The 14,596-nt window shown below is 39.1% G+C and overlaps 1 protein-coding gene and 1 pseudogene across 1 annotated transcript; both read right to left on the bottom strand.

Moving 5' to 3' along the window:
* Nucleotides 1-1,292: 1,292 nt before the first annotated feature.
* Nucleotides 1,293-3,221, bottom strand: TCEAL7 (transcription elongation factor A like 7). The gene is made up of 3 exons (XM_055338897.1): nt 3,153-3,221; nt 2,476-2,543; nt 1,293-2,109 (listed from the first exon to the last, which is right to left on the bottom strand). The coding sequence occupies exon 3, from the start codon at nt 2,093-2,095 to the stop codon at nt 1,793-1,795; it is 303 nt and encodes a 100-aa protein (XP_055194872.1). The 5' UTR covers nt 2,096-2,109; nt 2,476-2,543; nt 3,153-3,221; the 3' UTR covers nt 1,293-1,792.
* A 6,046-nt stretch (nt 3,222-9,267) lies between these two features.
* Nucleotides 9,268-10,021, bottom strand: LOC129518003 (protein SET-like; annotated as a pseudogene).
* Nucleotides 10,022-14,596: the final 4,575 nt, after the last annotated feature.

Here is a 14,596-nt window from a genome sequence, read left to right as displayed (position 1 = left end):
AAACATTTATCAAATACCTACTATATGTAAGTCACTAATCAAAAAGAAATATAATGAAATATATGATATGGTGCTTACTTTGAGATGCAAAATAAAAGAAATCCAATTAGGAAATAATGCTTAAGTGTGTATATATACACAGATATATGTATGTATGTAATATACATATATATGCATGTATGTAATATAAATACACATATGTAAGTATATATGTGTGTATATACATGTCTTTTGTAAGACTAAAAATATATATACACATACATATGAATGAAATATATATACAATACATATTGTACAATAAAAAATATATATATTTCTATATATATTTATATATTATATATATTATAGTCTTACAAAGAATTTGTTTCAGGAAGGAAAGTGATAGAAATATGGGGATTGTTTTTCTAGAACTATTTTCTACATGTTTTGTGCAATTTATATGTCCCCTGATTTTCTTCTGAACCAGCAGGTCAGGCCTCCCAGGTGCCTTCAAGGGAGAGATCATCTCACAAGAGAAGGAGGACAAAATCTTAGTCCTTAGACCCAAGGCAACTCTGATTACAGCATTGTTTAAATTCAAACTTGTACCTTGGTCCAACTCCCAAAATGGCCTCATCGTGCCTGACTCCGATTTAGAGGAGGGGTCCTAGGATTGAAAACAGAAGGGGCTGTTTGCTAAGAACCCTGCAAGGCACTGTGGCCCAAGCAATCCTAGAGCAGTCTCACCTGTTTAAGAGTCACTATAAAGCAGAGGCTTTGGAAGACAGAGTGGGGGTTCAACCCACTGGGGACTCCAGGAGTGAGTGGGTTTTGACATCCAAGGACTCCAGTGTTCCAGGAGCAGTGAGGGCCAGTAGACAGCAAAGGACCCAGCAGAAGAGGCAGCAGTGCCCAGCAGGCATGGCAAAACCCAGGGGAGGAGGGTGGGGCTCAACAGCAGAGGACTGCCATGGAAGTCCCCACTGCCCTGCATACTAATGGACTTGCCCTTGAGCACAGGTAAGTGTCAGGGCCCTCCCTCAGATAACTGATGTTCTGTAGTGGGTTGGGGTTCTGTATGCACAGGCGGGAACAAGAGTCCACCAAGCCACAGCTCAGTCACCTCATTTCTTCCTCACAGCAGCCCTGTGAGGCAAATGATTTCCCCTCAAAAAGGATTGAGTCTTAAAGCAAGTATATCTGTGATAACCGCCAGTTTTATTCCTCTGGCTAAGAGATCCAGAGGTAATTTGAAGTTTACATTTCATTTTTATAGTTCTATTGTCAAGAGTTTATTAAGTGTTTTACTGCCCTTCAACGGTGATTGACAAGTTTTTTGTGTCTGTTTATTTTAGTTTTTTTGTGACACAATACACACACATACACACACATATAGATTCATTTTTTGGAAAATGAGAAGATGCAGATAGGCAAAAAAATTAAATACAGATCACACAGAGTTCACTGTTAACGTTTTGGTGTATAATAATTCAGACTTTTATGCATTATGTCATATATAAATGTACATATAAAGTGCATATATATATATACACACACAGTTTTGCAATGTATTATTTTTACTTTACAATATACAATGAGCATCTTCCCATGCAAATGAATGAGACATCCTTATTAAATGAATGAGATTGGGTCAAAAGATGAGATGTTGGTAACCGGAGTCATATGCAAATCAAAGGAACATTGAAGGATAGGCGTAAAATGGTGCAATATTTAGCAAGAAAATGCAAACAAAAGGAAGTCGATGGTGGTAATATTAATAACAGAAAATAGTTGAATTCAGGAGAGAAATGCATTAAAAGGGGTAAGGACGGTCCCGAGAATGACTATGGTTAGAATGCAGAGCCCTAAATTTCTTTCTCAGACCCCTTATCTCTTCCAAACACCTTTCCATCTCATCTCCCTCCCTTGTCATTTCTTCATCCTTAAAGTGCCTATAGTCTATGTCCTCTTTAAATTCCTCGAGAGACTGAAGCAGCCTTTGCCTAAAATTCCCTTCTGTTTGCTGACGTTCAAATTCTCCATAGGGGCGTTCTTCCTCTCTCTTTGGCACGCTGCACTTGGGCTTTCCTTCATTTTCTTTGCAGGGTTTTTGCATGATGTTGCTTCCAGCTTAAGTCCGGGGAGAAAATGTAGAGCAAATAGCTTGTTTCTTTTGATTCAGGTTTGTCCGTTTCTGACAAGTAAGTATCTTTAGCAAGATAACCTGCCTAATCTCCCAACCCTGTCACATAGGTCCAGCCCTCTGAAGTTAGAGATGCCTCCCCTACCTCCCACATCCCCACCACTCCGCCTCCTTTCCCCTCCTTCTGCAACCCACCATTTCCCCAGCAGACAAGGCTAATGGCCTCTCTGACTGACGCGGGAGAAAGGGAGCAGAACGGTAGTTGAGCTGTGAGGCCGTAAATTTTACCCAGCTCTTGCCCTTCCCAAACCCCACCCTCAGAGACCCGGGCTAAGTGCCTCTCTCACACTCACCTGTGATGATTCGGGAGAGTTTCCTCTTTTTCTTGCCTCGAGGTGTCTGTGAACACAGACCCTTGGACCTGCAGACAGAAAGGAAGGCGGCGAGGAGGAGGGAGCTCTCGGGGGATCCACCAGCCCCAGAGACAAGACACTGTTATCTTGAGTCCGGGATCCTCACGACCGTCGTCGCCCCAAATTTCCTACGTCCTGGTTCCCCTCGGGTCCCTATCCCTTCCTCCTGAATCCCTGTCCCCACCCCACCCCCACCCCTCACTCTCTGGCCTAGTCATTGCGAGGGCTGCTGTCCCCTTGCCCCCTCCCACCGCCCCCCCCCGCACGACCCACAGGCAGGCATTGAATGAGGAAATATTTTGAAATTTTGTCTAAATTTCTGCCTCCACCTCAGGATTCTAGCCGTTCTCCACACAACAGCCCACACCTCATTTCCTCAACGGAATTGGAGAAAGAGGATAACGGAAAGCTTGCCAGTCTGAGAGAAGCTATTTATTTCTAAACTATCACTAAATCTCAGGAGACTTCCACCTACTCCCAAACCACCGTCCTTTCCAAAAATACAATCATCTCCCAATGAGTTTGCAGGGGTTTGGGGAAAGTGAGCCTAGACCTATTCCAGTCACTAGATTCAGCCACTACCACCCCAGGGGTCCCAGCGGTTTCCTGAAACCAACCTTCTGAGATTTAAGGAATTTAAGTCCTCCTTCTCTTGGCCACAACACAAACGGCTACAGGACAGTAAGGAGCTGGTACCCAGAGGAGAAAGAAGCCGGGGAATATAAGGACTTTGTGGCAGCTCCTGGTCACGTGAGGATTATGTCATCCTCCAACTCTGGTCCCCACTTTCCCCTCCCATCAGCTGTGCTGCAGAAGTAGAACAACTTACCAACCTCTCACCTCCCCACACCAGGCTCTGCCACTTATTTTTCTCACTGCTGATTACAGAGGTCAAGAGTGGCCCCTTCTCCTTGTGGTTGGAATTTGCCTTTTTCTGATTACCAGAGAGGGGCTGCATTTTCCTACGGTCATATTAACCATTGTGACTTTTTAGTAGTTGTATTAAGAGGATTACTCATCCTCTTCTAAGCTACAAAACAGAAAGGTACCAGTTTCCTGTGCACCCACCCATCCCTCCCCTGTCATCAATAGCCACCATTTATTTGCCTTTCTGTTCAATTCTAAAATCAAATTAGAGGGGGTAGGATAAATTAGAAAAGGAAGTAATGATTGAGATTGTGTTATTTTTACTTTTGTTCTGATAATTTCCTACTCTTCCATTTTTTCCATCAACTTATTATATTCTTTTATTAATCAGAAATACAATAACAATAAATACATTTGGAAAAAGACTCAAGATGGGAGGGAAAAAAGACCTAGGCACCTGTTTCTGCTGCCGAGTCATAAGATAAATATAGACCCTCCAGGCAGACACATTTTTGGAAGTTTAAAATATACAGGGCAGCTGGAAGCTACTAACCTTCTGGGGAGCCCTGGGTGTGTAAGGCCCTTTCATTAGGAGAACTACTGAGGTCATAAACCAACAGCACTTCACCCTTAGATTTTCAGACTTCAAAAATCCGTCATAAAACTTTACTAGTTTGATCTCAGTATCATGTCTTCTCTCTCAGTTTGCACTATACAGTTTTATTTCTTTATTTTCTGTATCCAAAAGGCCCCATCTTTTGGAATATTGAGGCTTCAATATTCTTATTGAGAATCAAATAGTTTTTCATTTCTCCCAGACACCATCATCCTATTTATGTTTTCTTATACGTCATTCAGCCACACTGAGGAATTAGGACCAACAGTAACTGGACACATTTAGTCATGAATCACAGTAAATTTTTTGTTGCTAAGGATTTTGGTAGTAATCTAAGTGGATTAGTTGTTGTCGATATGTTAGTTTGAAATATAGACAACAGAAAGAGGGATGTGTTCTTTTTTCCTTTGATTTTTTTCAAAGATTTTATTTATTCATGAGAGAGAGAGAGAGAAAGAGAGAGAGGCAGAGACACAGGCAGAGGGAGAAGCAGGCTCCATGAAAGGGAGCCCGATGTGGGACTCAATCCCAGGACTCCAGGATCATGCCCTGGGCCGAAGGCAGGCGCTAAACCACTGAGCCACCCAGGGATCCCCCTCCTTTGATTTCTTTTTAAAAAAATTATTTGAATTCAATTAACATATACTGCATTGTTAGTTTCAGAGGCAAAATTCAGTGATTTATCAGTTGCATACAACACCCAGGCTCATTCATTTCTTCCAATGCCCTCCTTAATGCCCATCACACAGTTACCCCATTCCTCCACCCACCTTCCTTCCAGCATCCCTCAGTTTGTTTCCTATAGTTAAGTGTCTACTATCATTTGCCTCCTTCTATTTTATTTTTCCTTCCCTTCCTCTATGTTCATCTGTTTTGCTTCTTAAATTCCATATATGAATGAAATCGTATGATATTTATCTTTTTCTCACTGACTTACTCGCTTAGCATACCCTCTAGTTCCATCCATGTCACTACAAATGGCAAGATTTCATTCTTTTTAATGACTAATATTCCATTATATATACCACATCTTCTTTATCTATTCATCTATCAATGGACATCTGGGCTCTTTCCATATTTTGGCTATTATGGACATTGCTGCTATAAATATTAGGGTGCATGTACCCTTTTGAATCACTATGCCTGTATCCTTTGGGTAAATAACTAGTAGTGTAATACATTGCTGGTTCTTAGGGTAACTCTATTTTTAACTGTTTGAGGAACCTCCATACTGTTTTCCAGAGTGGCTGCACCAGTTTGCAGTCCCACCAACAGTGTAAGATGGTTCCACTTTCTCTGCATCCTCGCCAACATCTGTTGTCTCCTAAGTTCTTAATTGTAGCCATTCTGACTGGTATGAGGTGGTATCTCATTGTAGTTTTGATTTGTATTTCCCTGATGCTGAGTAATGTGGAACATTTTTTCATGTATCTGCTGACCATTTGTATGTCTTCTTTGAAGAAATATCTGTTCATATCTTCTGCCCATTTCTTGACTGGATTTTCTGGGGTTTTTTTGGGTGCTGAGCTGGATAAGTTCTTTATAGATTTTGGTTACTAGCTCTTTATCTGATAAGACATTTGCAAATATCTTCTCCCATTCTGTAGGTTGTCTTTTAGTTTTGTTGACTGTTTCCTTTGAAAGAAGGATGTGCTCTTAAAACTTGTTTTTTAGGAAGACAATAGCTCAATATGAATGCAAAGTTGCCACTAATCAGTTTGAGGCAAATGGCTCCAGAAAATACTTAGAAGAAAGAGAAGAGGTATTAAGAAGAATGCAGCATTGTTGTCACAGTTATTAAGAAATGCTAAGTTGTGATAGAGGCATAAGATTTATTGATAGGATGGGGAATTCCTGAATCCTCTGAAAGCAGCTTTTCATGCAGAATCATGGTTTTCAAATAGCTGGAAGAACCCAGGTGCTGAAGATTTTAGCATTGTGGTAAGAAGCTTAGCTTTGAATAGATCTGAATTTGAATTAATTGCATTTACTTGCCTATTGTATAACCTGGGCTCTAAAACTTGGATATTAAAACTTCCCTGTGTCTCATTTATAAAATTAGGCTAATGCTTCATAGAGTTATCAGAGTTAAATGATATAATTTATATAAAACCTTTAGTACATGACTAAATAATACCAAATGCCCAAATAAATGACAGGTCTCAATGATTACCTAGTAAGGTTCTCAGGAACCCTTTCAGTTCCCACTGTGGCTCTACTACCACTCCTCTAATGCAAACAGCCATAAACTCATGGACAACCACAATATTTACTGGTCTCTTTGCCTTACATCTTTCCACTCTTCAATAGAATGATGATTCCAATCAACAGATATGATCATATTATTGCCCTGAATTATTTTATTTCATCCTCCAACAATCTTACTAGGTAGGAACATCTTTAGTTGATCTTCTGAACATTTCATGGAATACATCTCCATTTTCTTCTTAAAGATTTATTTGTTTATTATTTTAGAGCGGGGGGGAGAGGAGGGAGAAAGGGAGAGGGAGAGAATCTCAAGCAGACTTCCTGCTGAAAGTGGAACCATGGGGCTCCATCTTATAACCTTAAGATCATGACCTGAGCCTACCTGAGCTGAAACCAAGAGTCAGGTGCTTAACCAATTAAGCAACTCATGCATCCCTACATCTCCATTTCTAAGTAAAAGCTAGTATGAAAATACATGCAAATGCAGGCAAAGTAAGATATTGAATTAGATTTGACTTGTTTGCCTAGGATTGACTGATGTGACTCATAGATGAGGACAAAGAGGCATTATGTATCATAAAAAGAAACTCCAACAATTGGGACCAGATACCTTCACAAAAGTTTGACAAAAGGCATCTAAGCCACCTCTACCGCCTGCAACAATCACCCTAGTCTTCCCTCCCCCAAGTCAGGGTAAGGAGACAGGTAAGCATAAGAAGTAAAGAAATGTGGGAGCCATTGACCTTGTGGGGAGGTCAGTATTGTTCATTGTAACAACACCAGTGATACTTACAACTTATATAATACTTCTTAGTTATTGCCTAATTCTTCTAAGTACTTTACATATACTAACTGAATTAATACTTATAATGCTATTATTAGGAAACTAAGGAGTACAGAGGTTAAGTAGCTTGCCAAAAGTCACACAGGAAATAGTGGATATAGAATTTTGAATAAGGTACTATGACTCCAGAGTTGGCACACAGTGAAAGTCAATTCTATCACTTTTTCATGGATAAGAGCAAGACTGTAGATTCCTCCCTCTTTTAAACCAAGTGGATCTTTAAAAATAATAAATAAAATAAAATAAAATAAAATAAAATAAAATAAAATAAAATAAAATAAAATAAATATAATAAAAAGCCAAGTGGAAGTGGAAGCTCTAAGAGAATCATATACAGAGAGAGGTCTGTAAGAAGCGGATACTGGTGTACAATCTCCAGTTAGATCACTGCTTATCTTGTTGATCCAAAAATATAAAACATATATAAAACAATGTGGTAGATGTGAATACAATTCTACCAATAATAACATTAAATGTAAGTAGATTAAACAATCCAATCTAGGAAAGAGATTGTAAAATTGGATATAAAAACAAAATACTTTATCAAAATACTATCTACAGACGAAAAACTTTATACTCAAAGGTACATATAAATTAAAAGTAAAAGGATGAGAAAAAGTAAATTATGCAAATAGATAGATCCCCAAACCTGAGAATGACATCACAAGAAAACTACAGATCAGGGCAGCCCCGGTGGCGCAGCGGTTTAGCGCCGCCTGCAGCCCGAGGTGTGATCCTGGAGACGCGGGGTCCCGCGTCGGGCTCCCTGCGTGGAGCCTGCTTCTTTCTTTTATGATATAGATGCAGATACCCTCAATAAAATACTAGCAAGCTGAATTTAAAAACATTTAAGAATTATATACCATGACCAAGCAGAGTTAATCTCAAGAAAGTCAATATATGTATACATCATATTAATAGAATAAAAAACCCCACCACATTACCATTTCATTTCATCATTTTATTTTAGTGAACAGCACAAGGATTTTTTTTTAAAAAAATACAACAGCTCTTCATAATAATAAAGAAAACTCTCAAAAAAGTAGAAATAGAGGAAATATCCTCAACCTGATGAAGGACATATAAGAAAAATCCACAGCTAACATTATGGTTGCTGGCAAAAGAATGAATGCTTTCCTCCTATGAGGAGGAACAAGACAAAGATGCCTGCTTTCACCACTTCTAGTCAACATTGTATTGGCGGTTCCGGACAGGACAATTAGGCAAAAAAAAAAAAAAATGAAATCAAAAGTATCCATATTGGAAAGGGGGAAATGAATCCATCTCTATTTGCAGGCAACAGGATCTTACACATAGGAAATCATTAAAAAATTCACAAGAAAGGTACCAGAAGTAATAAATGAATTCAAAGCTGCAGGGTATAAGATCAACACACAAAACCAGTAGTGTTTATATATACTGATGACAAACAATCTGAAAAGGAAATTAAGGAAAAATTCTATTTACAGTATCATCAAAAAAATACTTAGGAAGACATTTAACAAAAAAATGTAAATCTTATACTCTGAAATTACAGAGAATTATTGAAATACAGTAAATACCTAAACAAATAGAAAGACATTCCATATTCATAAATTGGAGGATTAAATTGTTAAAACGGCAATATTTCTCAAAGAGATCTACAGATTCAATGCAATCTCTACCAAAACCTTAATTACCTTTTATGAATAAATGAAAAAGTAGACGTTCAAATACATAATAGCATTACAAGGAACCTAGAATAACGAAAATAATCTTGTCAAAGAAGAACAAAGATGGAGGAATTACACTTCTTGATTTCAAATCTTGGTACAAGTCTATAATAATCAAAACAGGATGGTACTGGCAAAGGATATACACACAAGTCAATGGAATAGAATTGAAACTCCAGAAATAAGCCCATATATTATGGTCATTTGATTTTTAGAATGGCACCAAGATAATTTGATGGGGGAAAAAATCAAATTTTCAACAAATTGTACTGGGAAAACAGGATACCACTTCCAAGAGAATAAAGCTGAACTCTCACCATATACAAAAATTAACTCAAAATGAATCACAGACCTAAGTGTAAGAAACAAAACTATAAAACCCTTAGAAGAGAACATAAGCATAAATCTTTGTGACCTTAACTTAGGCAATGGTTTCTTAGATATGACATCAACAGCACAAAAAACATAATTAAAAAATAAATAAATCAAGTATCTTCATCATCCATATCGGGAACCAAGTAGTACTGTAATGGATTTAGCCAAATATCATCTTTGATGACCTCTCGTAAGTCATCTGCACCTGCATCAGAATGGTCAGTAAACCAAGTGAAGAAGTTCTCTGGTTCCTCCTGCTGCCTCTTCCTGCTGGCTTTATTCTGTGTTTGACTTGAACATTTCGTCAAATCCTTTCCAGATTTCCATTTGATTTCAGTGGACTTTGAAGATGGATCACCACTCTCATTCAGATGCAATTCTTTAGAGAGAACTTTATTTTCGAAGTAAGGATTTTCATCAAAATAAAAACCTGATTTAATATCTTCAAATTCCGTCACTTTAACTCTTGTCAAATAATGCATCGCCTCTTCATCCTCCTCCCCCAGCCAGTGCAGACACTTGTGGATGGTTGACAAATGTTGTCACCCAAAAATTGGGGATTTGGGCCATCAATTCTGACCTCTTCTGAAAAAATGGTTGGCGGAGTTTGTTATATTTCTGTTCTAATTTCAAAATCTCCTCCCTGGTTTGTTCATTAAGTCTGTCTATTTCATTTTGTACTTCATCAGTATGTTCAATTGCTTCTTGCTGTTCTTTTTCTGAGGTCTCCATAGTCCCGTGGTGGTTGGAGTGGAGCTCCTTTTTACTGACTTTGGCCGCCAAAGTCAAAGTGGCTCTGCTCCGCGGTTGGGGGGTGGGGAGGGAGCGGAGAGATGGAGAAGGGAAGGCGTAGAGTGAGGGCATAGGCTTCCCCTCACGCCACTTGTGCGCGGGCGCGCTCGCGGGGGCCAGCTTCCTCCACTAGGCGCTCGCCGGTTCGCTCGCTCTCGCTCCCCCAGGTAGGCGCGCGCTGTCTTCGCTGCCTGACGACGAGGGTGGTGTTGGGGCGGCTAGTCTGCAGGGCTCCTGCTAATGGAGGGGAAGCGGCGGCGGCCGGTGGGCAGGCTGCTCGCCTGCCTCACTCACGCTTGGGTCAATTGGTTTTCAACAAAGGTGCCAAGATATCCCCTCACAGGGTATCTGTGATCTTCACCTCATGCACAAAAAAAATAATTTGAAATTGATCATATACGTGAATATAAAACCTAAAACTACGGGGGCACCTGGGTGGCTCAGTGGTTGAGCATGTACCTTCAGCTCAGGGCGTGATCCCCGGGTCCTGGGACCAAGTCCCACATCGGGCTCCCCATGGGGAGCCTGTTTCTCCCTCTGCCTACGTCTCTGCCTCTCTCTGTGTGTCTCTCATGAATAAATAAATAAAACCTTAAAAAAAAACCCTAAAACTATGAAACTTTTTAATTATGAGGTGAGTAGGAAACTCTAGGATCTCACCATTACTCCTCTTGGTGTCTACCACGTGAGTTTTGAAATGGTGTCTTAGATCATACTTCTGTAGACGAAAAGGAATCTTATGAGTTTTAAAGTATTTTATTACAAAATATAACCCATAAACATTAAAAATGTAGACATTAGTGAAATAGTATAAGGTGAGCACTCTTAATAACCATAACTCAGATCAATAAATAAAACTTCCAGCCACCCCAGAAGCTCCTCTATATGCTCCATCCCTTTAAAAAAAAAGATTTTATTTATTTATTCATGAGGGACACAGAGAGGCAGAGACACAGGCAGAGAGAGAAGCAGGCTCCCTGCGGGGAGTACAATGTGAGACTGGATCCCAGATCCCAGAACCCTGGGATCACCACCTGAGACAAAGGCAGCTGCTCAACGACTGAGCCACCCAGGTGCCCCTATTTGCCCCATCCTAATTGAAGCTTCCCTTTTTTACCCTGAAAGTAACCACTATCCTGACTTTTGCAGTAATCACATTCTTTGGTTTCTTTGTCTTTATCTTCCAAGTATGCATACCTAGACATTATAGTTTAGTCTTGCTCTTTAAAAATGTTTATATTTATTTAAGGTCTCTACTAATGTACAGATTTTTGCTCCATTTCTTTCTTTTTCTTGAAAATTATCTATGGAAGAACTTGAGCTGTTTGACTTGTAGACTTTCCCAGAGTCTAGATTTTCTGTCTACTTACAGTTCCACCTGATCTTCTTTGTTAATTCCTGTAAGTTGGCAATGATATCCAAGAGAATAAAATATTGATTCTAACATTTTGCCCTTATCCAGATACCATTTGGTGACTAGGACCAACTTGACTTTCAAGTCTTCTGTTGATATTTTATGTTATCTTTGAGATCCCGTACTCTTAATATTAATTAATGCAACCATCCATGCTAATTTGTCTAGTGGCTCTTTCTTGAAATGTCAGTCTTGTCTGATTCTCACCCCTTCCTTAGCCAGTAAGACTCTGTCTTTCTTCACTGTGACAGCTGAATTCATCATTATCCTGTTTCAGGTCCTCATGACCTTTTATCTGAACTATTAGGGCAGACAATTCTCTGATGTTCCTCCCTCTATCCTCTCCTCCTCCCCTTTTGAGAGACTTAAGTAAAGTGTTCAAGGTTACATAGCTGGTTAGTGTTCAATCAGGGAATGGACACAAGTTTTAGAATGAGGACTGTCTTGGGACGCCTGGGTGGCTCAATGGTTGAGTGTCCGCCTTCAGCTCAGGGCGTGATCCTGGAGTTCTGGGATGGGGCTCCCTGCGGGAAACCAGACTGCTTCTCCCTCTGCCTATGTCTCTGCCTTTCTGTGTGTGTCTCTCATGAATAAATTTTTAAAAATCTTTAGAATGAGGACTGTCTGAAAATGTCCCTATGTTTTCTCCCACCTTTGTTCACTTAAAAGTTATTTTGGGGAGCACTTCACATGCCCAGCACTGCCTTGTATGCTCTGAATGATAATGGCTAGGTCTCAGAGAAATGCACAACATTGGTGAAACATATACTGTCTCTGGGTAGGCCAAATACCCTTTCACATGGGGCCATTTGGAGACAACTGAACAAAAGGGTGAACTGTCTGATCAATAGAAACTAGAAGAAGTGGCTAGGATGGCCTGAAATAGAGAAAATCTCAAGGAGGAAAAAGACCTTGACTGGGCCTCAGAAAGTAGGAAGGACCTAGTAGTAAGGTAGCAAAGAGAGAAAAGAACTATCTGACTGAACCCAAGCCCAGCCCTGTCTTTACCATTAATCACTCTATCCTGTCTCATGCTGCTTTGTGGGTACAAGTTCACTTGCTCCTCCTTAGAGGTGCTTAAGTCTGTTAACAGTCTATGATTGCAAAGCAGGTTCAGTGCAAGCTCTTTATGATACGAAGTCAGGAAATATGTGCTCTGTACTTCCTCAAGGGCTTTCTCACTTATTTTCAGATAATAGAATCCAAATATATTAATATTTCTTTATGGAACTGTGGCATGTGATTTAAAATATAGGTTCCCCATTGAGTCTACAGATCCATTCCTAAGCATCCATACTAAGGAAATAATCAGTGATGCTCATAAATATACTGTAACTATAACAAAGTTATTACAAATATGAATGATCAAGTTATCTTTATACTATAATGATATTCACCCAGTTGATTGTTCTTAGATATGAATAAAAAAAAACCTTATGCTTTGCACTGAACTGTGTGTGGATGTATTTCAGATAAATAAATGAACAACTTTGCCAAAGTTTAACTTATAAGTGCCACCTTATTGCAATTACTCCTTTTAGCCAGATGGTTTATTTTCCCCAATAACAATTTTCCCCATTTTCTTCTTTTTTAAAAAAAGATTTTATTTATTTATTCATGAGAGACACACAGAGAGAGGCAGAGACACAGGCAGAGGGAGGAGAAGCAGGCTCCATGCAAGAAGCCCGGTGCTGGACTCCATCCGATGTGGGACTCCATCCAGGGAATCCAGGATCACGCCCTGAGCCAAAGGCTGAGCCACCCAGGCATCCCAGCCCATTTTCTTCTAAGTAATAAGATTCTTTTCCCCAAAGTTTTCAAAGAACTCTTGATCACTGAACTAGAAACTAACATTCCCCAGCCTCCCTTGCAGCCAAGGCTGTCTTTGTGCCCAAATTTTTGCAATGAAATATGAGATGTGGGATTTTTTCTTTCTTTTTCTTTAATCAAGTTATATATTTATGTACTTACTTATTTTTAATTAAGCTTATTTTAATTCCAGTATAGTTAACATAATGTTATACTAGTTTCAAATGTACAATATAATGATTCAACACTTTCTTTTTTTTTAAAGATTTTATTTATTTATTCATGAGAGACACACACACACACACACACACACACACAGAGAGAGAGAGGCAGAGACACAGGGAGAGGGAGAAGCAGGCTCCATGCAGGGAGCCCGATGTGGGACTTGATCCCAGGTCTCCAGGATCAGGCCCTGGGTTGAAGGCAGCGCCAAACCACTGAGACACCCAGGCTGCCCGATTCAACACTTTCATACATCACCTGGTGTTCATCACAACACGTGCACTCCTTAATCCCCATCACCTATTCACTCATCCCTCCACCTACCTCCCCCCTGGTAACTATATGTTTGTTCTCTAAATTAAGAGTCTGTTTCTTGGTTTCTCTTTCTCTCCCTTTCTCTCTTTTTCCCTTTGCTCATTTGTTTTGTTTCTTAAATTCCACATGAGTGAAATCATATAGTATTTATCTTTCTCTGAAGGACTTATTTCACTTAGCATTGTTTCTCTAGCTTCATGTTGTTGTAAATGGCAAGATTTCATTCCTTTTTGTGTATAAATAATATTCCATTGTGTATACAGGATATTTTTCTTGTTTTACAGAACTCACTTATACTAATAGTCAATGATCTGTTTAAGGCAACTAATCTGTATTTTTCATTTTTTGCTTATATTTTTGCTCATGTTTTTCAATTACTTTACTTATATTTGTTTTACTACAATTAATATCCTTATGTGTAAATCTCCAAACACATGTATGATTTTTTCAGTATGTTGGAATGTAAACAATTAAATTATTACATCAAATAGTATGAGCATTTCTAAGACTTTCTTTTTTCTTTTTTTAATTTAAATTCCATTTGCCTACATATAGTACATCATTAGTTTCAGATGTAGTTTTCAATAATTCATCGGTTGTATATAACATCCAATGTTCATCACATCACATGCCCTTTTTAATGCCCATCACCCAGTTACCCCATCCCCCCACACACCTCCTCTCATTTCTAAGACTTTTAATAATTACAGTCAAATAGCTCTCCAGAAAGATTATACCAAATTACATCCCCACCAATAGTGTGAGAATTTTTTTGTAAGTTTAACAATTCACCATAATAAAGATGATGTTAGTTTGTTTTGCCTTAAGGGAACTTTTAGTTTTTTATATATTTTTTTGTATATTTTTTATTGGAGTTCGATTTGCCA

The sequence above is a fragment of the Nyctereutes procyonoides genome, unplaced genomic scaffold (genome assembly GCF_905146905.1).
Source record: "Nyctereutes procyonoides isolate TBG_1078 unplaced genomic scaffold, NYPRO_anot_genome, whole genome shotgun sequence".
Taxonomy (NCBI): Eukaryota; Metazoa; Chordata; class Mammalia; order Carnivora; family Canidae; genus Nyctereutes; species Nyctereutes procyonoides.
This window is presented reverse-complemented; position numbering and strand designations above follow the sequence as displayed.

Coding starts and splice junctions, on each gene's coding strand:
- TCEAL7 (XM_055338897.1), bottom strand. CDS start 2,095: ATGCAAAAACCCTGCAAAGAAAATGAAGGAAAGCCCAAGTGCAGCGTG.